The 27,434-nt window shown below is 37.2% G+C and overlaps 1 protein-coding gene across 1 annotated transcript in view; it reads right to left on the reverse strand.

Moving 5' to 3' along the window:
- Positions 1 to 17,070, reverse strand: part of LOC120414835 (T-box transcription factor TBX1-B) — a 33,814-nt gene extending 16,744 nt beyond the window's left edge. The window contains exons 1-4 of the mRNA XM_039576161.2: positions 16,216 to 17,070; positions 862 to 1,369; positions 558 to 714; positions 226 to 396 (exon numbers count right to left, since the gene is read on the reverse strand). Coding sequence (XP_039432095.1) covers positions 226 to 396; positions 558 to 714; positions 862 to 1,369; positions 16,216 to 16,441 — 1,062 coding nt within the window. The 5' untranslated portion in view covers positions 16,442 to 17,070. The remainder of the gene's footprint in view (positions 1 to 225; positions 397 to 557; positions 715 to 861; positions 1,370 to 16,215) is intronic.
- Between the last annotated feature and the right edge of the window lie 10,364 nt (positions 17,071 to 27,434).

The following is a 27,434-nucleotide window of genomic DNA, read 5'->3' on the forward strand; positions in this document are numbered from 1 at the left end:
TTCCTAATAGAATTTGTTATATAACTTTTTATAGAAATCATCTTTTCATGAGCTTTTTGTAGCAAAATGTTTGGCATGAGTTTCTGAACAAAACGTAGTACTAGGTTCCTGTAAAACTTTTAATTTTTTACATGTTTCATCACAAAATGTGCATAGTGCCCAAGGGGTGTAAATACTTTTTTTACATACTGTAACAATCATTTACGCCTTATTTCCCCCACTTACCCGCTGGTTTTGGTAGGCCGTCACCGCCGTGAAGGACGTCTCCGGAAAGATGAACGTCCGGTGGGTCAGCGTGTTCTTCTCGTCTTTGACGGACGATCCGTGACTGGTGCCGCGCGAAAAATGGCAGACATGAAGGCGCGGCTGATACCGGTGCATCGAGTTCAGGATGATCTGTGAAGTAACAGGGGCGGTTTGGGGCGAAGGGAGAGAAAAGAGTGAGAGTGCGAACAAAATGGAGTTCGATAAGTGCGGCGCTAAGTGGTCTGTTGTGGATGGGATTGATGAAATGTGAAACATTTAGGGAAGGAGGGGGAGGGTGAGCTCTAACTTACGTGTCCGTTATCGTCAAGCTGATTGTTGGTGAGTTTGAGCTTGTCGAACGAGATGGTTTGCTTCATCCAGGTGGCACCGGTCGCTGGGGAGTCCGGGTGGACACTTATCCGGGGTGGGGAGACGGGGTCGGCTTTACCGGCGACCACCCAGCTGGATCTGTAGGGGTGAAGAATCGTTAGAATTTAATACCCTTCCAGCCAAATATTTGCATACCTAATCAGTCAATTTCCGAAAATTCTCACAATTTTCGGTAGCTGATAACACAGAAACCAACAAAAAAAAAAACTCGATAAAGAAACTTACGTGTGAAACGCGTACCGATAGCGCTTATCGTCCAGCGGGACAAAGTCCATGATCATGAGGTACTCCGCCGTCAGCTCCAGCCCGACCACCTTCACCTGGAACGTGGGAAACATCCGGCGGCCGGCCTTGGTCACAATCATTTCCGTGCCCTGCTCGTGGAACTTGTCCCACAGATGCTTCCCCTCCAGTATCACCATCACCGAGGCCAGCGACGGGTGATAAGCCTTATCGTCTTCGGCGGGGATGCACTTTTTGGTCGGTTTGCTGTTGCCGTTTGTGCTCGAGGTTTGGTCACTGTTGTGCGGACTCGAGGCGCCACCGTTGGAGCTCGCTTTGTCGGCCAAAGAGCCATGTTCACAGGAATTTATGTTTTTGTTACTGCTTAAGGTGTTGTTATTGTTTAAGGTGCTACCACTATTGTGCAAACTATCACTATCACAGTTTATGCTGAGCTGTTCGACCTGTTCCAGGGGGTTGTACTGGTGCTTGTGGGCGTTCTCTATGCAAGCTGAAATGAAGAAATATGGTGTTAATGGAAAAATAAGTTGAGAGTTGATATTCAGTTTAAATTTGAATGTATGAATCAGACGAAATTCGTCAAAAATCATTTCTAGAGTTTTTTTTCTCGAATAGGTCCTAGAAACATATGAAACACAATAGTTTATTGCAACGGTGTTCAACCTTTTCTTGGCCAGGTACCCCTTTTCGCTTTACAAAATCTGCTGGTACCCCTTAGTATTCATAAATGAAATTTTTCGTCTTAAGATATTTATAAACATTCTAAATTTCAACACATTTATTGTAAGAAATTTTAAATTAGAAAAAAATGTGTGATGTGTGCGGTAATGTGTGTTTCAATGCTCTGTTACCGTAAACTGGGGGACATTGATAGAATTTAAATTCAATATTGTTGAACCGGTAGGGCTTGTTTCTTGAGATTGGGTCCATTTTTTTTGAATCAGTTTTTTCTTCAAATGGATCTTTATAAAAAGTTGCGTTAAAATATGTTACTGAAAAAAATCTGGCCGGCAATGTGCTTCTGACAAAATTTCAGATGACGTCAAACGGATTGCAGCAAAAATGCGTTTAATGTTTTATTTGATAATCCACAATTACGTTGTTTGAAGTTTACAAGATAGCATTTTGGTAAAAAATCATAAGAAAAGGATTTTTCTTGAAAATTCAAGTTTTAATTTTATTAAACGAAGTACGAGCGAAACCGTGCCGGCAGCTGGTCATCGTACGGTTCCAGCGGACAACTCAGCGTTCCCTCCTGGATGGGGGCAATCGTTCGCCAGCGTGGTCGCTGCCGGCAGTGGCAATACGGCCCAGCAAGAAGTTACCGGAGAAGATCTCTTTACCCTGCCAGAGTTCTTTGCTCTCGCAGGGGAGATGATGACGCGGTTTCGGACCTGCCGTAACAAGGCGGAGCAATTCCTGGCCCTTGGGGAGCTGATGATCAAGAACATCTATAAAGGATAAAAAACTGTGATCTAGTTTTAAGCTTTTTCTATTTCTATCCCCTTTCCCTTGCAATTTTAGCAAGTTTTTTATTTTTATTTTTTTCTTACTCTTGGTGACACCTTTACACCCTAAACTGGCAGCGCTAGTCCGAGAGAATGATGGTCTCGAGTCGAGAGAATAGTGGTACCATTCACGGACGCAGAGAACACAGCTCGAGATGGGCGATAGAACTATTCTCTCGAGGTTCATTTGCAAAAAAAAAGTTCATCCGTCAAACAAAAAACCAAAAGTGTCGACAACGGGAATCGAACCAGAGACCTTTGACAAACCAATCCAATGACTTAGCTGCCTCGGCCACCACAGCTTGGTGACCATAGAGAAGTCAGAAGTCGATGTATGACACTTGTTGGAGATTTATTGATTCAACTAACGAATGAAGTCATTTGTTATGATGGTGTGAGTTGGTACCATTATTCTATCGATTTTGGCACTGAGCCCTCAATAAATTTTGAGAGAACGATTATCTCGACTCTGAATTTTGGATGTATGAAGAGTGACAACAATGTACGGAGTTTTTTTCGGTTTTTATTGAATATCTCAGGATCCAAAAATTATTCTTAAATATAAAAAAAATCCTGGGGAAGAAATCAAGATACACATATACATACATTTTTTTTACCACAAATCTTTCAGCATACCCAGATGTAAAATTACCATATTTTTTACTGTGTACTTAAAACATTAAAAAGCAACGACGAATTCACTAAATCTTCAGTGGTTGGAGTCGGAGACACCAGAAGCCGGAGTCGGAGTTGATTTTTGAGTCGCATTGAATTAGAAATTCTAGTTAGATACAATATCGGTTGTTATTTTTTTGCTGTCCCATATCTTATCTGATCCAAATGCTGTTTAAATATTTACTGTGGAAATAGTTTTATTCCAAACGACTCTAAATAAGATACCACAAGGCACTCGTACGTCACCAGCTCATCAATTTGGTTCCCCTTGGACAGAAAATGATTTATCAAACTATTAGTACATCAACGACTCCTACAGCAGTGACCCGATCTCACTGTGTGTAAGCTCCCAGCCGTGATTCATGCCAGTGAGAAAATAAAGATCAACGCCCATTATTCATCTATCGGGGACACTTGCTACAAATGAAGATTAATTTATTTGTTTGACAATTCTCTCGGGTATCCGGCGACGCCCTCGGACTTCCCGGGAACCTCCCAGGTTCTTCTCTTCAGGAAAACCGCGGTGGTTCCGTTCTGTACAGAAACAAAAACTCTCTCTCTCTCTCTGTTCCTCCGGAATGGAAACAATTTCGTCGAATTAGTTCTTGTCTTGCTGTCGACAATTTATCACGGAACCCAACGCGAACAGGGCAAGAGTGAAAAATATGTACTTTGGGTGCTGCGACACTCTCGAATGATTCATGGAATGTTGGGCTGCCGCGCTCGGCTCTGGAACATTAGCATTAGCATTAGCATTTGGAGGACGCCCCACCACCGGAAGGCTCCACAACGCTTATCCCACTGTTTGGTGTGGTTGTGTTAGACCCTCATCCGGAACAATAATCCAACACGGGAGATACCATGTCTTCATCTTTTGATGAGTGTGTAATACAACCCAGGGCATAAGGGGGTCCTGGCCGGGTCCAAGCTATCCTCAGGGATTGGGAAGGATCGTTAGTAAACACCTATCTAAAGTGCGCAAGGACCCCTACGTCACCTTAGTGGTATAGATGTTTGTAGGGAGGTTTTGGACTCAATGTTAGTTGGAGAGGTAGAACCCTAGGATACACCTCGAAAGGCGTTGCGGGTTGGTTGTAACAGTATTCCTAATTCCAGTCTATGCTCACCAAGTCGTCATGGCCTAGTGGTTAGCATTTTTGCTTACCAATCCAAAGGACGGGGGATCGAACCCCGCCTCGAGCGACTTTGGTTTTTCGTTCATATTCATCATTTCAAATTTTCTGTGTTCTTAACTTTCTCGTTGGGAGCAGATGGGAATCGAACCCAGAACCATTTGCTTACAAAGCAAACACCGTAACCAGTCAGCCACGGCCGCTCCCTTCGCTTGGCTCTGGAACATGTGGAAAAAATAAAAGTGTGAACCAACACGAATTCCAGCTGTGCCCATGAGCAGTCTCGTCCAGGAAAAGCAGGCAGTCCTGCCGGGACGGGCTGCGGCCCGTCGAATCCGTAGCAATTCCGCATCGAAGGAACCTGTCAGCAGGTTTCATTCAACGATCACGCTGGGAATTGGAGTAAAACAAAAAAAAAGGTACCGCGATAATTCTAAATTTACAATTGCCCCGAACTAATTTGGGCAGTAAAAAGCTGTTCAAAATGTGCGCGCGGCTCTCGTTCGTTTGGAGCGGGAAAACTGTGAATGAAAAGTGCATCCAAGTGGAAAAACATAAAAAATAAACGAAAACACAAAGCAACGCAACGAATCCAAACATTTAGAATCAAACAATTAGTTCGGCTCAATTTATGGCGGGTGTCGCGCGCAAATGAAACGGCGATAATTTTAAATTAACAAGAAATAAATCTTGTCTCATCATCGTCACCCCACATCGTGGTGCTGCGCTTTCTGCATCGGTGCATCGTCATTGGGAGACATTCGGGAGACTAATTAACTGCTGCTACTAAGGACCAACATCGCAACGGTTGCGAATTTAGTAGCGTGCATTTCTGGATCTGGTGCTGGTTCTTCGGGATGAGCGAGCTCGAAGAAGTGGTGCGGTTTTGCTAATTTAATGTAATTTTGTTTTTAACGTGTTGGTTCCATGTTAAACGCAAGTCAAAAGTCACTATAGATCATGACATCATAATTAATCCAGCTGACAAGGGGGCTGTAAATTATGTCGTACGAATTTTACAGTGATCTTTTGGAGTTTGGTAAAAGTTTTGGAAATGAGTTGCGATTCATACAGAAACGTCAATTTATTCGGTTTAAATATCTAAACAAAGGAAAAAAAGTGGTAGGGGAGTGTGGGGTAATTTGGACACCCTAAGGAAATTGCTCTGTTACGGGCTGTATGGATATTTTAAAGGAATGTGGATGACAACAGAGGATAATAGAGACCATATTTGATGGAAAAATGTCATTCATTTCGATAAATTTTGATGAAAAACCCATTTTTATCGCAAAAGTTAAAAGGTGTCCAAATTACCCCCACATTTTTGTGTGGGGGTAATATGAACACCCCTATGGGGTAATTTGGACATGCCTTGTGGGGTAATTTGGACATGCCTTGTGGGGTAATATGGACATACCTTGTGGGGTAATATGAACACCTTTTGTGGGGTAATTTGGACACATGTTGAAGAATAAGTTCAACATTTGATTTTTTGAGCATGTTTTTTATCCTTCAACCTGGTTTTGTAATTGCTTTATGTTTTGAAGTGTTGCTCACAATATTTCATCAATGGTTTAAATAATGATTTTGTGATAGAACTATAATTCAATAGGAAGATAACAAAAAGTTCAGTGTAGTATACATAATTTAATCATTAATACTGAAATGATTTAAACATTGATGCTGGATCAGGCACACTATACTTGTTTTTAGTGATTAAGGTATCATTTATGTTTATATAAATCAATCTTTATATAGAATTTATTAGCCTGAAAATATCATTTTTTAATTTTTACATTCTGTAGCCCTTCAAATTTAAATATTATTGTAAACCGGCATAGAAATTAGAAATGTCAAAGAAGTTAATTAAAAGCAATCAACATTAGAATCTTGTTGAACGCCAAATGTACAGTAATCAGATTTTCATCAATTCGAATATTGGAATAAATTTATCTAAATTAAAAAATAGGGGTTTTGTGAAAGTTCTCATTGCTCACATTCATTTTTGATTGTTTTGACATATTAAATCCCACTAAATTTATCTAAATCTCTTTAAAAACTCATCCAACCATGAAAGTTACTTTTTGTTGCCTGACAGGTAGACTTTCAGGTATGTCCAAATTACCCCACAAGCCATGTCCAAATTACCCCCATAGCATATTCTATCATAAATTGCGATTTTTGATGATAAAAATGGATAAAATGCACAATTTTTATGCGTACATATCTCAGGCATCGTCCAAGCAACCCCCTTAAACAAAAAATGTCCACTTTTTTGCCATATAACCCCTGCAAAACCTTATTTCCTAACCTTCAAATATTAGAATTTAAGGCAGTGCCAACCGGCCTTTGGAAACTTTTACACATTATACCAAAACTACTTAACCTATTCCAACTTTTTTGGTTTGTCCATACTCCTAGGCCATTACTAGTACTAGCCTTATCACTTAAATTGCCGTTTTCACTTTATATCCGAAGAAAACGTGATTTTTAAAGGGGTGTCCAAATTACCCCCACTGTCCATATTACCCCAAACTCCCCTATGAGTAAAATATAAGCATTTTTGTCATAAATTAAATTCTTCTTTTAAATATTAGCCAATTCAGTTTGCATGAGAGCAATTCTCCACCAAAACCGGAGATGGAATTTAATTATATATTTTGATTTGGTTCAAACTTTTTGGGGTCCTTGTCTATCACCAAAGAAGCCATTTAGTGTCATAAGTTCACTAATACATGGTTCATACAATTTTGGCAGCTACAAAAATAGTACACAAAAAAAAATCATGGTAATATTACATCTGGGAAGGGGTACATCTTTTATGTCAGAAAAAAGATGTAATTTTACCTCTGGAAATGTGTAATTTTACCACTTTTCTGGTGTAATGCCACTTTTTGAGTCTAAATTGAGGTAAAATTACATCATAAAAGAGGTAATATTCAACCTTAAAAAATTACAGCTTCCAAATTTACATTATTTTTTTCTGTGTACGTAAAATTTCTAAATTCTGTTATTTTTGAAGGAACTTTCTGATCGATTTGATTTCTTCGTTTTCATCATTTTTTTTTCAAAATCAATTTTGAAATCCGTATTTTGTATGTGTATTTGTATTTGTATTTGTATTTGTATTTGTATTTGTATTTGTATTTGTATTTGTATTTGTATTTGTATTTGTATTTGTATTTGTATTTGTATTTGTATTTGTATTTGTATTTGTATTTGTATTTGTATTTGTATTTGTATTTGTATTTGTATTTGTATTTGTATTTGTATTTGTATTTGTATTTGTATTTGTATTTGTATTTGTATTTGTATTTGTATTTGTATTTGTATTTGTATTTGTATTTGTATTTGTATTTGTATTTGTATTTGTATTTGTATTTGTATTTGTATTTGTATTTGTATTTGTATTTGTATTTGTATTTGTATTTGTATTTGTATTTGTATTTGTATTTGTATTTGTATTTGTATTTGTATTTGTATTTGTATTTGTATTTGTATTTGTATTTGTATTTGTATTTGTATTTGTATTTGTATTTGTATTTGTATTTGTATTTGTATTTGTATTTGTATTTGTATTTGTATTTGTATTTGTATTTCTATTTGTATTTGTATTTGTATTTGTATTTGTATTTGTATTTGTTTTTGGTTTTTGTATTTGTATTTGTATTTGTATTTGTATTTGTATTTGTATTTGTATTTGTATTTGTATTTGTATTTGTATTTGTATTTGTATTTGTATTTGTATTTGTATTTGTATTTGTATTTGTATTTGTATTTGTATTTGTATTTGTATTTGTATTTGTATAAAGATTTGTGAGAATTTTTAAGCTGGCAAAAAGTTTTTTTTCGCAAGTTCTGTCATTGAAATGTAGACATTCTGGCTTGTTATGCAATTATCATATTAATAAATTATCATATTATCACAGCGGCGAAAAATATGATGATAAATTACAACCGTAAATTTCAATTTCAAATTTGTTTTGACATTGAAAACTGAAAAAAAAATTGACTAATGTTTCGAACTTAATGGCAAAAAAATAAAGCAGTTTCTTTTCCCCATACTTTTTGACGATTTTTCCCATACAAACTTCAAGCAATTAAGACTAAAAAAATATAAAACTAAAATGTTCAAAATCGGCTGATTTTATAAAAAAAATCATGACGAAAATCGTAAAATATCGAAATTGTGTAAAAGACAGTTGCCGTCCTTATTGTGTCGACCATTGCCAACTTTGTCGAAGAACGGTAAACGATTCTAGGCACTCAAAAAACAAAAATAGTTGTTCCATCAAGGGTTATATTAAAAAATTTCGTGAACAAATCGTAATTTTATAAAAGAAATGTTGTCATCTTAATTGTGTCGAACATTGTCAACTTTGTCGAAGACCATTCATGGTAATAAAAAAAAATAGTGGTTTGAACATCACACAAAATCTACATAATTTTCTCTTAATTGTTGATTTTGACCAAGTTTACTTCGTAATTTAAAAAAAAAGTTTTTAGAGGGCAAAAAGTGTCATGAATTTTCAATTTATTTTGTAAAATTGCAAAAACGTATGATATCAAAATAATAATAAAAAAAAAACATTTCAGAGATGTAAAACCTTTTATTTATTGACTTTTTCCAATTGATTTGCCAAATTGGTTAAGGTTTAGGTCGCTATAGTCCGATAAAGTTGATGAAAAAAAATCTTTTTATACAAAAAGATCGTCTTCAAACCGCTAAAATCTCGTCAGGGTTTACTCAAATCGTTTTGCGGTCTTCGCCAAAGTTGCTTAGCATAAATTTTTTTATAAAAAAAATCACATTTGACAATGATCCGACTTATTTAACGCCACCTTCAGGTGGAATTTTGATTTTTTTGCTTTTCTCATACATTTATTTTTATTTTTCCATACAAACTTCAACGATAAATAGCGACCCTTAAACCTTAACCAAATCGGCTCAAAATTGGCACAGTTATTTATTTTTACCTGAAGAATCAAGCCTAGGGGTATCTTCCAAGTAGAGCGTCCAATTTCCCGGGGTTACAAAATTCCCGGGAACCGAAATTTATTGAAAATTGATCTTATCCTGCTTCTGATTGATATTTTGCAACAAAATTGTATAGAACTGCAACTTTAATGTTCAAAATGAGTGTAGGGGTCAATTAATGGCTTGACTGCTCATAAAAATCATACAACTTTGTAAAACAAAAATTCAATGTATCTATTGTTTTTTTTTTTTTGTTAAGAAGTATTTTTTTTAAATAAAATATTGAATCAGTGAGTAAAATCCATGCTTCTTAACCATAAAAATGCTTTTAAATTTGTCTCTGTTACCATTTCATAGGAATATGTTTAAGAATAACGTTGACTCATAAAACAAAAAAAAAAGCATGCAGAAATTATGTTTTTCATGGCAAATAACTTGTTCTAGACCGTAATTTTATCAACAAAACTCAGTTTAAGGATTTTTAGGTAAAATTTTGACTTTTTATCAATTTCACCAAAAATTTATAGGTATATTGTTAAAAAACTTATAAACTATGTTAAGTAAAATTTATACATTGGTTTTCTTTTTCTTCTTAAAAACTTATCAGCAACCTTAGTGATTGTGTAAAATTTGAACACATTAAATCTGATTTTAACAACAAATATTTTGTACAAAGTCACTCCAATATGCTAAATACAATTTTCAACGCCACTAGTTTTCAAATACTATTGAAAAACATTTTTTTCCAACAATAGTGCATGGACCTTGGGTGGCCTACCCCAGTACATGTTTTACAAATTAATAATCTTGAGACAAACCTTACCAGTTGGAAAAAAATATAAAAGCAGAATGAAATCCTATCATTGATACCCCGTTTTTCCTATAAGTTCAATATACACAGTAAATTAAAATGAATAAAATTAAGTTAGGTTCTTTCATTTATATTTTTGCAAATAAAAAAAAAAATTAGGACCAACAAGTAAGGAAAATGTATACTTCCGCTTGAATTTCGAGAATTCCCGGGAAATTTTTAAATTTAAAAAAACGGGAAATATTATTTTTTGGGAAATCTCGGGAAATTTTTTCCCGGGACGGGAAATTGGACGCTCCAAGATTTCCATTTTTTTTTAAATATTTCCTTTTCAGGAACGTAACAAAAATGTAACAGGCAAAAACATTTTTTCTGCAATAGGTACCGTAAACTGGGTTCAATCGGGACACATGGGGCGAATTGGGACAGCAGTTTTAACCATGTTGGAGCACAATATTTTGATTTTTCTAGTTGGTTTCGGTTAGAACAGACTCAGGCCAACAAAATGTGTACATCCATTTCCAAATTTAAAAGCTTTAAGTGCTCTAAAACTGCTGTCCCTATTAAGACTGTAGTCCCGGTTCACCCCAGATTACGGTACCTATGGTTGTAAAACAACTGGATTTTAAAACAATTTTTCATACAAATGATGAAACTGTGTTTGTAGAAGCATTTTACGTATAGTGATTATTTTTTCATTTCAATTTATTATATCTGGACCCTGAATTCTGAACCATCATTGACAGTCATTGCCCCAAAAAGGAAAGACACCATCTACCTCCTTAGTTGTTTCAACTTTTTTTTATTTTGAAACAAAAAGAAAACGTATTTCTGTTACTATTTGTGTTTTTTAAAACATGAAAAATGCCCAATTTCGCATATGTGTCCTTTTAAGATTATGTTTATTGCAGTATATTGTACACTTTCAAACTTTAATATTTTCAAACATGACATGATCTAAGATATTTTGCATTAAAATTATAAAAAAAATAGTTATGCTTTAGTTTATACTTGTTGACAGAAAGTACAGAGAGACAGATAGGTTAACTGAAATTAAGAAACATTCTTGGAACATTGATTATAAGCAAAGGAAAGTGCTTTCCTTTTTTCTCGATCCCATTCCGTCTTCAAACACTTCTCGGATTAGTTTTCAAAAAGCCGTAAGAGCCATTGGTAAACAAAGTTCTTTTTGCATCGGTATTCGACCTACTTACGAAAAACCAATATCAAAAATGCTCGAGATTGTTCATCTACACGTCCTTCAAGTGCCCCATACTTGAAATAAATGAAATTTTGTTTCATTTTCGAGAAAAACGAAAATTAGTGTCAGAGGTCACAGTGGCTCTTACGGCTTTTTGAAAACTCACCCGAGACTTCTTGGAACTCTCGAACCCAACCTGCGAACGATCCCCATGTGTTGTTGCATCAGCTGGACAATCAATTAGGCATTTCAAACAGCGTCTAATTAATGATTGTTTGTATCGAAATCGCAGTCCTGTGTTTAAGGCGATCCATCGCCATTCGGAAAGGTACCCTCTCTCCGGCTCCTCCCGGGCCACCGATATGGATCAACTCTATTTGGAGTTCCAGCGTATAGAGGGTGTCTCAGAGCCCGGCCCTGTCCGGGTGGATTTGTGTGATGCGCGCTGCTACTGGTCTTGGACCGGAGAAGACGACTGTTTATTTTACCGAAAGACTTCAAGATATATACAAAGTGTGAGAGCCAACGACGACCGAGACAAAATCAGTCGGAAGGCAGCGAGAGGAAAAAATCCTCTAATTACAACATAAATATTTGCCCGAGACATGACATTGTAAATTATGAGCCTTTGGCAGAAAAAGAAGAAAACGACACTAAACCACGGAGCGCTTGGTGTTCTGAACCCTTGAAGTGGTGTAGCTGATGACTTTGTGACTACGATATCGATACACTGACTGCTGCTGTGGACAGCATCGTAGAGGGTCACAGCGTGACGACTGCGCACGCAAGACTTCTGGTCTAGTGTGATATGATGGGTAAACATTGGTAATTAACACTCTACCTGGGAGGAAGCATTGTAAACATATTTTGGGTTAATTTGGGTCGTTTTATTGACTTTTATTAAGTAGATGATAATTTACTAGAAATTGACAGCAACTCGCAAATTCTTCAATAGTTTCCAATAGTTGGATTCCATTCACGAGGGTACAACATTGTACACAAATTCCTACCACTTTGGAATAATTGATGATTTGTTTCCGTTGTTGGTGCCACTAGGTATACTTTGAATTGCGGCAAAGTGCTTCCGTAAGTGCGCTGTTGATTTAATTGCAAAACAAAATAATCCAACGGGATGATGTTTGGTTAGTAGTGTCTGGTGATGAAAGTTGCAGTGATTTTAAGAAGACTACGGTGAAAATGCAATTCGATTGGAATTTTAGTGCTGGACGTACCAAATCTACTATTTTATGTTTTAAAATTTGATGATGGATTTCTAGCTAAATCTTTAGGTATTTTTAGTATTGCATGTATTTTTTTTTCGTAAAATTGAAAAAAAGAGAAGTGGGCAATTATTTGTCTACTCACAAAGGCAAGGGTATAATTCTGATCTAAAATTGAATTGGCTCAGAATCAAAAACTGATCAAATGTGAAATGTCATTAATATCCAGTTTTCTCATCACAGCTTTTCATTTTTTTTTGTAATGAGCCATAAAGTAAAATGATCTGGCAATTCCATCTCAAAATTTTGAAAGCACATACCAGTAAATTTTATGAAATTGATGTTCAATGGGATCAGCAAAGTACCTTGAAAAATTAAAAATTCTCAAAACGAGAAACGTAGAAAAAAACACTGGCAAATCGTTTGTAGGGTATCAAATTGTTCTCCTTTGGACTTATTTTGTAGACATTTCAATGCTGGTTTTACAAAATGCCATATTTTTTTGGTCTTCATTTGTAGGAATTTCAATGCTTTTTTTCAAAAATGAAAAAAGCAACATGTTTGAAACTTATTTGGAGATCTGCGAGCCACTTTTTTTTAAATGTCAAAAAAATGTGATCAAATTGCCCTAATTTTTAATTTTGTCTATGCTGGACGCTCAAATTTTTGCGCATATTATTTTGGATGAATAGCTAGCTGATAATGTCGTGTTTCAAGAATGACGGTTGCATGCTATGTTGTAAAACGACCATTCAGTACTTTTCGTAAAAATTGATTTCAAAGTTTGTTGGAAAATATTTTTAAAACTTTGAATGATGGAGTCAAACTTATAGATACAATCGGTACATTAGATTCGTTGAACTGGTTACACCAGTTCAAATATACAGTTAATAATTGGTCAATAATGTAAATAAAATCTGCAAAACACGTGTCACCAGTGTTTTTTTAAAGCGAAAAAATAACAACGCGTCAGAAGTGTGCACATAAATCACATGCTAACTAAATTAGAGTAACCAACAAAAACAATATATTTTCAAAATCAAGAGATCCCATTTCCTTAAAAAAAGTATATCAATATAAATTTGAGAAATGTTAGTATTTTTTTCTCATTTTCACGTCAAATGCTTTGAATTAACAGTTCAAAGCAATGTTTTTTTATTGTGTTGATAGTCGACTGTCTAGTTGTCAATATCGAAGAGACCATCAAGCAAGAGAAGTGTCATTTTACAAAACGAGGCAAAATGAATACTCGATTCACTTTTTCTCTAACGCCCACAGACAAAAACAACAAACAAAAAACAAGATTTAGGGGAGAGTGGGGAGACTTGATCCCCGGGACACTTGATCCCAAGCCTGTATCTCGTCAGCATGTGGGTAAAACAACTAGCTTTGTTCTAGAAAGTTGTGCGAAATTGACTAAAACTCATTGTAGAAAACAAAGAAAAAAATTAAAAAATGTTTAGATTGAGCTACACACATTTTTCTAAAAAGTGCTGCAAAAAACTTTTCTTTGTTTTGATAAGGCTGGTACAAATATTTTTAAAAGTTTTTGTCACCCCCCCCCCCCTTCAAAATTGGCCCGAAAAATCAGGGGGCAAAAAAAATATTTTTACAATAAACTTCAAAATTTCAATGAAAATTCAAGTGCAACCAGCTGAAATCAAATTAAAATACATTCTTCTGCGTTTTAAATCATTTTTAGCATGTTTGGGTTTATTAAAAAATCTTAAGATTTTTTGAAAATTTTCGATGCAAAATCTTTTTTTTCGATACAATTTTTGTTTTTGTCAGATCTTAGATTTTTTGAAAACTAATGATTGCAAAACAACTGAACAAGTGTAAAATGCATTTTAAAACACATTTTTCATTTAAATGTGTAGACTATGGCTTGTTATTTAAATTTTTATATATTTTTTTATTTTTTTGCCCCCCCCCTTGACCTCGGCCAGGGCCGAGGGACAAAAACTTTTTTAAATATTTGCATCGGCCTAAGTATAGAAAGCACTCAAAAATTGTTCAAAAAAATATTTTTTATACATGAATTGATTGATAAACATATCAACTCCAAAACCCTTACGCATTTGACGTTAAATTTATCGTCATACTATTTTTACAATCAATTGTTTAAAAAAGGGCGTTTAGGGAGACTTGATCCCTGCATTTTTATATTTACTGGAATTAGCCTCAAGTTTAAATAATTGGGCTGGGTTTTCGTACATAGTTTCCTTAAGTATAGTTGTACATAACTTACTGCAGTTTGAACCATTTTTCAAAAGTTTTGTAAACAAAAATTACCAACTTTTGTAAACATGCTCAATTTTGGTCTGAACAAGAAAATTTTAAGTTTTTAAATATTTTGCATGCAAAACTTGTTATATTTTGAACACAAACGTATAGGTTTAATCTTAACTTGCTCTAACTTATAGAAAATTAAAAGTTTGGATGAATAAAAAACATGTTGCTTAAGATTTCTTCAAAATGTTGAAAGGGGGATCAAATTACCCTCAAAATTTTGAAAATGCCGGTTTAAAATATTTGTTTAAAACGCTTGGCATGATTCGAAGAGTTTATTTGATGAAATACCCTTATCAGCCAAACAAAGTTGAATGTTTAAGCTTTCAATTCACGCAAAAAGATCCTAGTTTTGTGAGAAATTGACAGAGTTATGTACGATACAAAAAAGGGGATCAAGTCTCCCCACTCTCCCCTACCCCTGACTCAAGGAGGTTTTAAGAACGGCAAAAAAGCAAAAATTGAAAATTAGTTTAATGAACCTTTTTAAAAACAAAAAAAAATTAGACGTGCAAGTCAAATTTCTTTCAAAGCACCGCTTCGCACAGAAAAATGTATATGCAAACAATGAGTAACCTGTGTACCTATTTTTTCACAATAGTCCTCAACAATACCTACAACTTTGCTGAAGACACCAAATTGATCAGAAAATTCACTCAAAAGTTACAGCTATTTGAATATTTACGTACCATTTTTGTATGGACAGCAGCCAAAATTGTATGGAGACTTGTATGGGTGAACCAATGACACAAAATAGCTACCTTGATCATAGGAAAGGCCCCCAGAAAGTTTTTGGCCAAATCAAAAATACAAAAAATAAAAATGGTCGAAATCGGCCGATTTCGTAGAGAATTGATCATATACTGTCACTGATAAGATATCTGGAGTTTTTTTTTGAAAAGGTCGTATAAACCAAATTTTCAGTTTTTGCTTTTGGGTGATTTTTAATACCCCTGACTCAAGGCGGTTTCAAAAACACTCAAAAAGCAAAAACTGGAACTCCAGATATTAACTAAAGTCCGGGAGATTGTAAAAAGGGTAGTTTCTGGATGGAACCACATCATTTTGACTATTTTTAGAAAGGTATTTGATAAAGAAAATCTGACAACCCTATAATAAATTCAATTCTCGTAATCGTAAAATAGTTTACGAATGTGAGAACCACGAAGGAATATATTCATGAGTATGGTGAATTTGCGCTATAAACGTGAAGATATTCCTTCGTGGTTCTCTCATTCATGAATTTAATTCACGATTTCGAGAATTGGTTTTTCAGTGTTCTATTTTCCTTTGGTGCCGATCTCATAATTTTTTAGAGATATGATGCCCGGATCCATCTTGCGACACGTCGTTGGATGAATAAAGAAAGATTGAAGATCTGGAAACCCCAAGAGAAACCCCTTTTAATCGACCTTCCGTGTGCAGATCGCCATAAAAATCCTTTATTTCCTATCACCAAGTATGCGCCCAAAATTTGGTGTTGTATCCAAGGTCACAACAAACAGCTCCATTATTCACCTTCCATTTCCTTCATCGGGGTGGATCCATTTTTGTACGGTGACGCCGTGTTCCAGTACTCGGGCGCCGTTGTCACAGAGGCCGTCGGCGCGTAATGGTGGTGGAAGTCACCGGCCATATCCACCGTCGGCCCCGTACCAGTGTCGTACGACGAGGCAAGTCCCACCATACTGGGACCATGGCCGCCGTCGGAGTGTCTCAGGCCGCCAAAATCCAAGTGGTGCATTGTGGAAGTAAGCACAGACCACGTGGCGGTAAATCAATCGACGACCGTGTCACAAATTTTCGCACTCTTTAAGCGGCTTTCAGCACCACCCGTGGATGTTATCACGAAACGATTATTTCCGTTGAAAGGTCGCGGGACTCTTCACGGGACACCCCTGAACACAAAACACAGGACAGATCATAAGGCACTTCGTTTCACAGCTAGCCGGTGATCAACACCTAATTGTCTCGCACTTTCACAGAAATTTTCACACCTCGCGGCGGCGGCGGTCGTTCCGCGGCGCACATAAAGTACACGACGAACTAGAACCGGCCCCAGGCCAGGGCGGTTTCTTCAATTGGAAATTGGTCTAAGCACCGATCCGATGGCCGGCAAATAAACACAAACACAGCAGACTTTCCGGCCGAGAACAATAACAATAATAATTAAACGCTCAACGGATTAGCAGTGGCCAACCCCCAACCCCCTTGGAGAATGGTTCCGCCGGAGAAACGGTCATTAAGGTGTGCCACAACTACTGGCTGGGAAATCACCCTAATAAAATTATCACGTCTTAGAACGATCCGCGCGCGATCCCGACTGACTGACTAATTTTTCTGACTTGCGAGATTTCGACGAGGAAAATGCGCCCCCGAGGCCGTTGAGGGATCGTAGAGGGATCTGGGAAAACGATCACGCGCCAGCACAGACTGAGTTTTCCCGCGCGCACCAACACTGTGAAACGATCGCCTTCTTCTTTAGCTCAGGATGATCGCGCGAAGAACAGAGATGATCGGAGAGATGGGCGAGGAAATTGCGGGTGCCAAAAAGAGAAAGATGAGATCGGTTCGTTCTGTGTTGAAGACGAGGGCGAATGGGACAGACTTTGAGGAGAGGGCACTGTGGGAGAATGTTTCTTCAAAGTTGTCAGGCTAAAATCTGAATTTACCGTTCGAAAAATGGATTTTTATTGTTTGGATTGAAAACACAAAAATTGATAACACATATTATTTTCAATTTCATATTTTATTTGATTTATCTTTAAAAAACTGAGGCCTTCCCTGAAGACCTTGCAGGTGATAAGTTTTACGACCCTATTTTTATCAATCAACATGGAAAAAAATCAATTCCCCTAATCGTGAATTGTGTTTATGGATTTGAGTATGGTGCATTTACACTATAACGTGAATATATTCCTTTCGTGGTTTTCAAATTCAAAAGCACAATTCATGGTTTCGAGAATTGACTTTTTTTCCGCGAAGACCCAAAAAAGATGAACTATGAAATTTGTAGAGGATTTGATCATTAGCCCAACAATATTATTAAAAAATAACCAGAATTAATCAAACATGGCCAAAGAGAACTTTTCAAGCAAAAATGTCTTTCATGTGGCTATACAGTGAAGACTCAATTATCCGAAGGCCTCAGAAAAATTTGATTTTGAAACCTCGAATAATCGAGGATTAAGATCGTCGCTGCCGTGCTAACTTTTTTTTTCTTAACTTATTTTTATTAGGTCCTTTTAGGTGCTGTGACCAGGTTGGGACCGAGGATCAGTAAAACAATATATAATAACAAAAAAAAAACTCCTTAAATTCCACACTTGGAGATCATGTAACTGACGAGGGTTACTTGGTCCAAGCGGGTCTTGCAGGTCTTGAACCTGCCGATGTACTCGGAGAAAATCCCCCACCGCTCAGCCGAACTGTAGAGTACCTCCCCGGCTTCCTTCTCCGTGGCTCCACTGTCTCGGGGGCCACCTTGGCTGCTTCCTGCGGGACGAGGGCGATTCTTGGATTTTCCGTCCGGAACTGCGCCCGGCAGCGGAGGGAACTCCGCCGGCGTAAACGCCGGAACTGCTAGACTCTGCTTCTCCGCCTTCCTTGCCGGCGGTTTCGGTTTCGACGCCTGCTGGCGCCTCCGGATGAAGTCCGCACACTTAGGGCAGCTGCGGTCCGTGGCTTCGTGGGCTCCAGAGCAGTTGGCACACCGCTTCGGCTCGGCTTCTTGGACTTTGCACTCGTCCGTCTTGTGGGGACCCCCATAGTTGTTGCACCTGCCTTTCAGGTGACAGTTCCTGGTTCCATGACCCAGCTGCAAGCAGTTCCTGCACTGGGTCACGTTCAGCCGCTTGTTCCGGCAGGCCTCCCACCGGATGATAGTGCTTGCCACAACTTTCATTGCAGAGAGCTTCTTCAGATTGGTGTATCCCTTGGGGAAGACCACAATGTACGGAGTTTCGTCCACGGTGGACTTTTCCTTCCGCTTGATGATATGCACCTCCAGCGCGTCCAGCTTGAGATCCCTCTTCAGAAGGTACTTGACCTCGTCCGGTTTCAGTTCATCAGGAAAACCACGAAGAACCACCCGATGATTTCGTTCGCTCCGCCGATCGTGGGTGTAGAATTCCACTTTCTTCTTCTTGAGTAGCTCTTGCAACTTGTCAAAATCTTTGACAGAGAAGCAGGTCACCTTGGTTCCAAATCGGGTTAGTTTGTAAATCGGTTTGAAACCTAATTTACAACTTTCCACTATCGCCACGAGCTTGTAAAAATCCGTGATGTTCTTCACCACCAAAGGTGGTTGCTTTTGTTTACCTGCCGACTGGCCGGGTGGTGGAACCGCCGGGGCGTCCCCTCCTCCTGCTGAGCTGGCATTGTTGTTGTTTTTGTTATCCGCTAGCGGGCTGAACTTGTTGTTGTTGAGCAGGGTCTTCTCAACTTTTTTTCCTTCGATGCCGATTCCATTGACCTCGCTGGACTTCTTCCGCTTCCGATTCCCGCGGACGGGACGAAAATCTTCCTCCTCGGAGGATTCCTCCACCTCCATCTGTCAAAAACTTCCAAGAACGCGAGATGACAACACGAGCAAAACACGTCTTAACTTGTCGCTGGCTGGCGACTGAGTGCAATCGAAGGCCGTGCTAACTTGTCGCACGTGCATTTTGGGCCAAATTGAGTTAAGATCGCCATTTTGTGCAGCTCGCAATGCCTACCCTTTTGACATTCACAGATCCCAAAAACTCGTTTTCAACCCTGAGATATTTAATAAAAACCGAAAAAAGCAATTTGTCACTTTTCATTTGAAAGAAGTTTCAATCTTTTCGTGCTATCTTGACACAACCTGAAAATTAATGTAAGTGCGACAATTGGCCAAAGGAATTTCAGGTCAGAACGCGTTTGACACAGGAACGAGCTTGACTACCGTAAACATTATTAGTTATTATTCGGGACTCCAGCAACCAAATTCAAACAAACTTCAGGATGGTGCACAGAATGATCAAGCACACAAAACGTGTTTGTTATTATTTACATTGCGTGCTCTCGTTTTTGTTTATTCAAGGTCAAACATTAAAACATTAAAGATAGCACGACTGCGTCGAAATCCGACAACGACGATAACGATAAACTCATGCCTTAAAAATGTTGAATTATTTCTCTTCTTTTGACCACGAAAAACTCGTCGCACCCACTATTCACATTCTACCACTAACGCTGGTACGGTCTGTGCGCGTCGTGATCAGGGAAAACAAATGTGTGAAAAAGAGTGAAAGTGGGAAATCTTGCGCGCTAGGCTGGCGCGATCGAGATCATCTGCTTGTTTCTTGCGCGAGAATGTGACACCGTGAGGGAGTGAAACGCAGCCAGAGATTCAAATGTGAGAAAGAGCGAGATAACCACAGTATCTTCACTTCACACCCAAAGTCGTGCGCGAGGGTATTATTGGAATGACGAAAGATTCTCCTCGCTGGTTTTTGTTTTGCTTTATTATTATAGTTTATTTTTTTGGGTGGCAGTGTGTGTGCGAGGAAAAGTTGGCAAACGAAAGGGTAGCCTCTGGGAAGGTGACAATTTGAAATAATTTTGTTACGGTCGTTTAGAAGTGTGAAGGGATTTAGATGATTCTCATTAAGCTTTTTTGGTTTATCAAATGTTTAAGAAAAGAGGAAAAACAGGGAAATATCAATATTACTAAATGATTGATTACGGTTGATTAGATTTCCACGAACCCTCAATTATTTTTTATATGATTTTTTATCTTCCTCGCTGAAGGAGCGAGTTGTGGCGCTATAACCATGGCAAAAGTGTCCAGGGCATTTGTGGAAATACAATGTCTCATCCCAGAGGGTCCCGGAGCACCAAAACTTCTTAGCATGGTGCTCCCAACGATCAATTGCCTAAACAAACAGGAACGTGAGCGGGGGATCCCCACGTTTCTTCCTCCCCTGTAGATTCAGAAATGTACAGTGAGTCAAATATTTGTCCGTACCCCCCCGTACGGAAAATGTTTGTGATATAAAAGTACATAAAATTCGACTAAAGTGCCATGTTTTATACATCAATCGACGCGGCAGAATGTCCTCTTTAAGACACTGTCATTGGATTTGCAAAAAACTTTTTCTTAAAAATACAAAAATAGTTTACTGAAAAAAGTCAAAAAAAGAGGTCAAATAATTGTCCGTACCCCTTGTAAAAGTACAAAATTTGATCGATTTAAGTGAATTCCTTTATGAAATGTTGTTTCTGTGTCAAATACAAGTACCTTTAGTCCTGTTTGTGAATACGTTGAACTTCTGATAACTTTGTTTAGTAAGTTTATACTAAGAATTGGTTTAAATTTAGTTTTTTAAAGTAAAACTTATCAAAACATAAGTTTATAAACAACTATTTTTATAAAATTGCTATTTTATGTTGTAAGAGTCTCTATTTAACAAGTTTTAACAATATTTGTTCGAAATATACATTGTTTTCATCTTTTTTATTGACATTTTTCGACCAAAAATACTGTTTCGGAACAATACCGTTAAACAATCCGGATTGTCCCGGAACCGGTTTAACCCCTCGGAGGGAAATTTTGTGGTGGTCAGATAGAGGACAAAAAAACCCACCTCTTGCAATTTAAAGCATCCAATTTCGTCCACTATAGCCCGATTACGAGTCCCTAGTCTGAAATTTGAAATTTTCAAATTCCCCAAGCAAAACATTCTGTCCCAGGACGGTACAAAAATTCTCAGTACGGAAAGTGAAAATTTCAAATTTCAGACTAGGGACTCGTAATCGGGCTGTAGTGGACGAAATTGGATGCTTTAAATTGCAAGAGGTGGGTTTTTTTGTCCTCTATCTGACCACCACAAAATTTCCCTCCGAGGGGTTAAACCGGTTCCGGGACAATCCGGATTGTTTAACGGTATTGTTCCGAAACAGTATTTTTGGTCGAAAAATGTCAATAAAAAAGATGAAAACAATGTATATTTCGAACAAATATTGTTAAAACTTGTTAAATAGAGACTCTTACAACATAAAATAGCAATTTTATAAAAATAGTTGTTTATAAACTAATATTTTGATAAGTTTTACATAAAAAAACTAAATTTAATCCAATTTTTAATATAAACTAACTTAATAAAGTTATCAGAAGTTCAAAGTTGTCACAAACTGGCTAGAGGTGCTAGTATTTGACACAGAAACAACATTTCATAAATGAATTCACTTAAATCGATCAGATTTTGTACTTTTATTAGGGGTACGGACAATTATTTGACCTCTTTATTTTACTTTTTTCAGTAAACTATTTTTGTATTTTTTAAGAAAAAGTTTTTTGCAAATCCAATGACAGTGTCTTAAAGAGGACATTCTGCCGCGTCGATTGATGTATAAAACATGGCACTTTAGTCGAATTTTATGTACTTTTATATCACAAACATTTTCCGTACGGGGGGGTACGGACAAATATTTGACTCACTGTATTATTGTTTGAACATTCGTGTTCAAACTCAATCCAATTTAACGATTCATCTTTGCGGTTAACTTTACGCAGTTGGCCTGGCCGCTTTAACTTCTGTGATGTTTCAAAGCAATTTATTGCATTGGGGCACTGCAATTGTTAATAATGACAAGAGGATGCTAGGCGTTAATCAACCTAAGGCATTTTCCAGGATGCCCTCGAAAGACTGGCTGCGCTAGGGTTAGATTAGATTAGATTAGATTAGATTTTTTATCTTCCTCGCTGAAGAACTACACAATCCTACACAGAGAAAAATCAATTCTCGTAATCGTAAATTATGTTCACGAATGTGAGAACCACGAAGGAATTTATTCATGAGTATGGTGCATTTGCACTATAAACGTGAATTGCACTAATTTCGCATTCGTGAATTTAATGCACGATTTCGAGGATTGGTTTTTTTTTTCAGTGTACTATCTCTAAACAGGCATTCGCAAACACATGTACTAGGGATAATTGTTATTAACTTTTTTGGTGCCTTCGGTATGCACAAAGAAGCCATTTTGCACCATTAGTTTGTCCACATAATATTTCATACAAGTTTGGCAGCTTTCCATACAAAAATTCAAAAATCTGTATTTTTTGATGGATTTTTTTGATCAATTTGGTGTCTTCGGCAAAGTTGTAGGTATGAATAAGGACTACACTGAAAAAAATGAAAAGCAACTTTGTAAGTGGAAGGTGATGGGTTCGATTCCTGTCTGGCTCGGCAAAGTCAGATCCCTTCAAAGAGTAAATCTACTCACTGGGAATCCTGACCGGTAGGGGATGGGTTTCGACTTGCGGCGTACTGGATTTCCAATCCAGAGGTCGTGAGTTCGATTCTCGTACCGGGATGATGAAGTTTAATAAACCGGACAGGTGTATTAGGCATTTTAAAACACTTTTCTCTATTCAAATATTGAAACCGAGGCTTGTATTTTTTTAATATTTACCTCTTATCAGAGTCGTTTGGCATAAATATAAAAAAAACTTAACCTTTTTTTGTCATGCTTTTGTCTCTATCGATCCCATAAAATTTTCATCATGTTTATTGGCCATTGTCTAAAACAAACTCTTTTCTTCTATCAAAACCAAAAACTTAGTTGATCAATTCTCTACGAAATCGATCTTTTTTGTTTAATTTTAATTTCTGTAATTTTTTAATTCGGCTGAAACTTTTTTGGTGCCTTTGGTATGCCCAAAGAAGCCATTTTTCATCATTATTTTGTCCATATAATTTTTCCACAATTTTCAACTAAATCGAACCAACTCATCCTTTTTTTTTTTGAACCACAGTTTTGCCTCAATTTTCTAACTACAATATCTCTGGAATTACAAATTGTAAAATGTTGATCCAGGTTGATAAGATTAAAGAAAATCAAAAGTAGTATCGATCGGAGCAGTCCATTTTCCGATTAAACACTGTTTCAAGTGTGTGTTCTGCAAAAGAGACCATGTTGTATGATTTAACTTTGAAAGCAGTTATAAAATGAAGGTTGTTAAAAAAAATCGCGACAAAGACGACACTTTGGAGTGGTGTCTTGAAAAAAGGGGGGTTCACAATTTAGTATAAATTTAAAGTGACATTTTTGCAAGAAATTCAATTTATTGATCCAGGACTGTACAATGCATTGTATGATGACAACCTTAATTTTATTGATAAATAGTTTATTTATTGATTTTTCAATATTAAAGATGCTAGCCGTATGTAAAAATCTATAAATATGTACCCAAATGTTACAAGGTAGTGTGCCTAACACAAATGCTACCATTGAGCAGCACGTGTTATCGTTACTGCAAGCTAAATTTCACCGCTCACAGCGGTGGGCGCGTTGTGCCGACAAAGCAAACCAAAACAGGACTTTCGGCAAACGGATTTCCTTGAACCGCTCACTCAAAAATCTATCGCCATATTCCACCGCGATAAAGCAGCGGCTTATTACAATACCGCCACGAGAGAGCAAAACATAACCCCGCCGGAATTTCGTTTCGTTTTTCAGAAGCACCAGAAAATAAAATTAACTACCGTTTGGTATAAATATTTAATATTCCTCCCAGCAGTCCGAAAATAACACTCGGCTCGTTACTGATGGTTTTAAATTTTTATTATGAAATATAAAATATTACTTCCATTATGACTTTTACAAACTCGCTTCCCTCGCGCGTTCCCTCGTCACTCACTCATCACTACCCTGCTCTCTCCTCTCATACGCTTACTTTCCCTCGCGAGATGCTCTTCCTCCTGATGCTCATCTCCCTGATTATTACTCATCAGTTACGCGGCATTTGAGTGCTTCTGGCGGGTGCGCGCCTTCGCGGCATGTTCCCGTGGTCCCCGGTCACAACTTGACTTTTCCGGCCTGGGCCGCTTATAGGTGTTCGATCAACTTGATCACTTTCGGTGGCGTTGGCCCAGACCTAACGCAAAACCCCAATCGAACGCGAGCATCACCTCGCCAAGATCATCACTGAGATACTCCGATCGAGCCGCCGTCGTCGACGTCGTCGTGCATTCAACAAACTACGTCACAGGAAGACTCGTACGACCTGCTGAAAGATGGCTTTATTTCACACTTTTCATTTCATGCATTTATACTTAGGAATATTTTCGTTCGTTTGAGAACCGACTCGTGTTCTTCGTTGGCCTATAGCTTGGTTTTGGCTGTCTGTCTGTCTGTCTGTCTGTCTGGATGGATCTTTGAAGAAATGCTTTGCCACAGACTCGCTACTAATGTCTTTAAATTTTGTATGAGGTTTTATAGTCCGTGCTTGGTTGGCTTAACTGTTCAAAACATGACTCCAAAAGATGAGAATCCTAAAACTCAATTAAGTGAAATGAGAAAAAAATTCAATTCCACTAATCTTACTGAAAAATGTTTTTAAATTCATAGAAATTGTGGACGCGGACGGCAAAGGGTTAAACCAGAAGCCAGAAGCAATTGAACGAACGGGCCTTTTTGCGGTCCCTGGAATACGAGTAAATATCGGCAATGGGATGGGATATAAATATTTATTTTGTGAACCACTCCAGAACTTGGAGACCTCGTTGAAAAGTAAACCATTCTGACGCAAACGCAAAAGACGACAGTGAGGACGACTTCTAACGGAAAAAAGGGCGTCCCAAGTTCAAAGGACATTCCCAAGTATCAGCTGTCTAAGCTGGCATATTTATAATTTTGAGAAATTCCTGACATCAGCCACAAATGTTCATTGAATTGAATAAAATCAGAACAAACTACCATGAAACCAGACTACACCAACGAAATTTTCCTCATTTTACTATGGATGTCATATTTACGGTCTATTTGACAAATTTCCTTTCTAAAGTTGCACAAAATTAACTAGTTTGACTGCTACAAGATTAATATTTTCTAAAGCATTAAAACTTTTAAAAAGAGTACACCTACAGATTCTGAGATAAAATAAAACCGTAAAACATTACTATGGCCAAGTCTCTCCTCCTATGATAAAAATAAAACAATTTTCTTTATAAAAATATGGCTCAAAAACGATGACTATTTAGGCATCGTAAACTGCAGTGACATTGATAGGTTTTTTGCCTTCCTCACCTTACTGAGGAAAGGCTATAAAATCACTCGAAAAATGAACTTCTTAATTCGACCTCGTAGACCTACCTTCACGTATACCTATCGACTCAGAATCAAATTCTGAGCAAATGTCTGTAAGTCCGTGCACCGAAAAATATGCACACGATTATCTCCGGACTGGCTGAACCGATTTGGACCGTTCTGGTCTCATTCGATCCGTCTTGGGGTCCCACAAGACCCTAGTTAATATTATGAAGTTTTGATAAGTACTTCAAAAGTTATGCTAAAAAACGATTCTGGCTAAAGTTTGAAAGATTGTAAAAAGGGTGGTTTTTGTAAGCAAACCCGTCTGATCATACATTTTTAGAAAGGTATTTGAAAGACCTTTCTAATGAGCCCAAAACATTGAAGATCTGATAACCCTATCAAAAGTTATGAGCACTTTAGTGTCATTTGTACACATTTTAGAGGCCGGATCTCAAATATGTTGATGAAAAAGTTGTCCGGATCTATCATGCGACCCATCGTTGGATAGGTAATCAAAAGACCTTTCCAACAAGCCCAAAAGATTGAAGATCTGATAACCCTATCAAAAGTTATGAGCACCTAAGTGTCATTTGTACACATTTCAGAGGCCGGATCTCAAATATTTTGATGAAAAAGTTGTCCGGATCTATCCGGAGATCTGGCTCCCGGGATTTTGTTGATTTGAAACTCCCGGGAAAAATGAACAGATATATTTTTTTACTGCCTTAAGGCTTACAAAACTTTAAAGTAATATAACTATTGAAATTGAACAATTTTCTTGAAACAGCCCCGTAGGTGTTGTTATAATATTACGTCCAATGATTTTTGGGATTCTAGACCCCATACTCCATGTAGATATGTTGTAAGAAGTAAAATTTAGATAAAATTGGTAGGTTTAACGTTCTTACTACAGAAACAAATATGTACATAATTGTGAGGAAGGCACCAACCAACATCGGTGGATTAAGTAACGTTTTTTTTACAAAATTGAAACTGCGAATTACAAATTATATTATATACAAACGGAATGGTACAAAACCATGCTGAGATTGTAGAAATAACATCGAAAAAAAAAATCTGAGGAAAAAGATTCAGTATTACGTTATTCTCAATAAAAATGGGTTTGAATCGAAAAACAACAATACACTAAAACCCCGATTATTTGACACCAATCGTTGATAAACGAACGGGGTCACTTTAAAGTTTGACAACCTATTTACAAAGAGCTCACACTTACTACACGGAGGAAAAAGAGTTCCAAAAATCGTTAACAAGTATTCATGAAATTGGAAACCACTATCAAAGGGTTCAAATCTCATGATACGTTTTTCAATAGAATTTGAGCACTTCGTTCGTGGTTCCCATATTCATGAACGCTTGTTCACGATTTTCGAAACTCATTTTTCTCCGTGTAGAAAGTAACAGTTTGTCACCATTTAGTTTGACTTTGACAAACCAACGGGGTGCAAACTAAAAAGTTTCTAACGAAAAAGTGACCAACCACTGGGGGTTGAGTTTATCGGATTCCTTGAACAATTTAACACTGAAAACTGTTAAAATAATTTTCCAAGTTACATGTTTTATTTTATAAGCTTTCTATGCAAATTTGGGAAAAAAAATCATGCTACAAAATTGGGGTCGGTTGCAGCAAAGCCCGATAAATTTAAATAAAA

The sequence above is a fragment of the Culex pipiens genome, chromosome 3, assembly GCF_016801865.2.
Source record: "Culex pipiens pallens isolate TS chromosome 3, TS_CPP_V2, whole genome shotgun sequence".
Classification (NCBI taxonomy): Eukaryota; Metazoa; Arthropoda; class Insecta; order Diptera; family Culicidae; genus Culex; species Culex pipiens.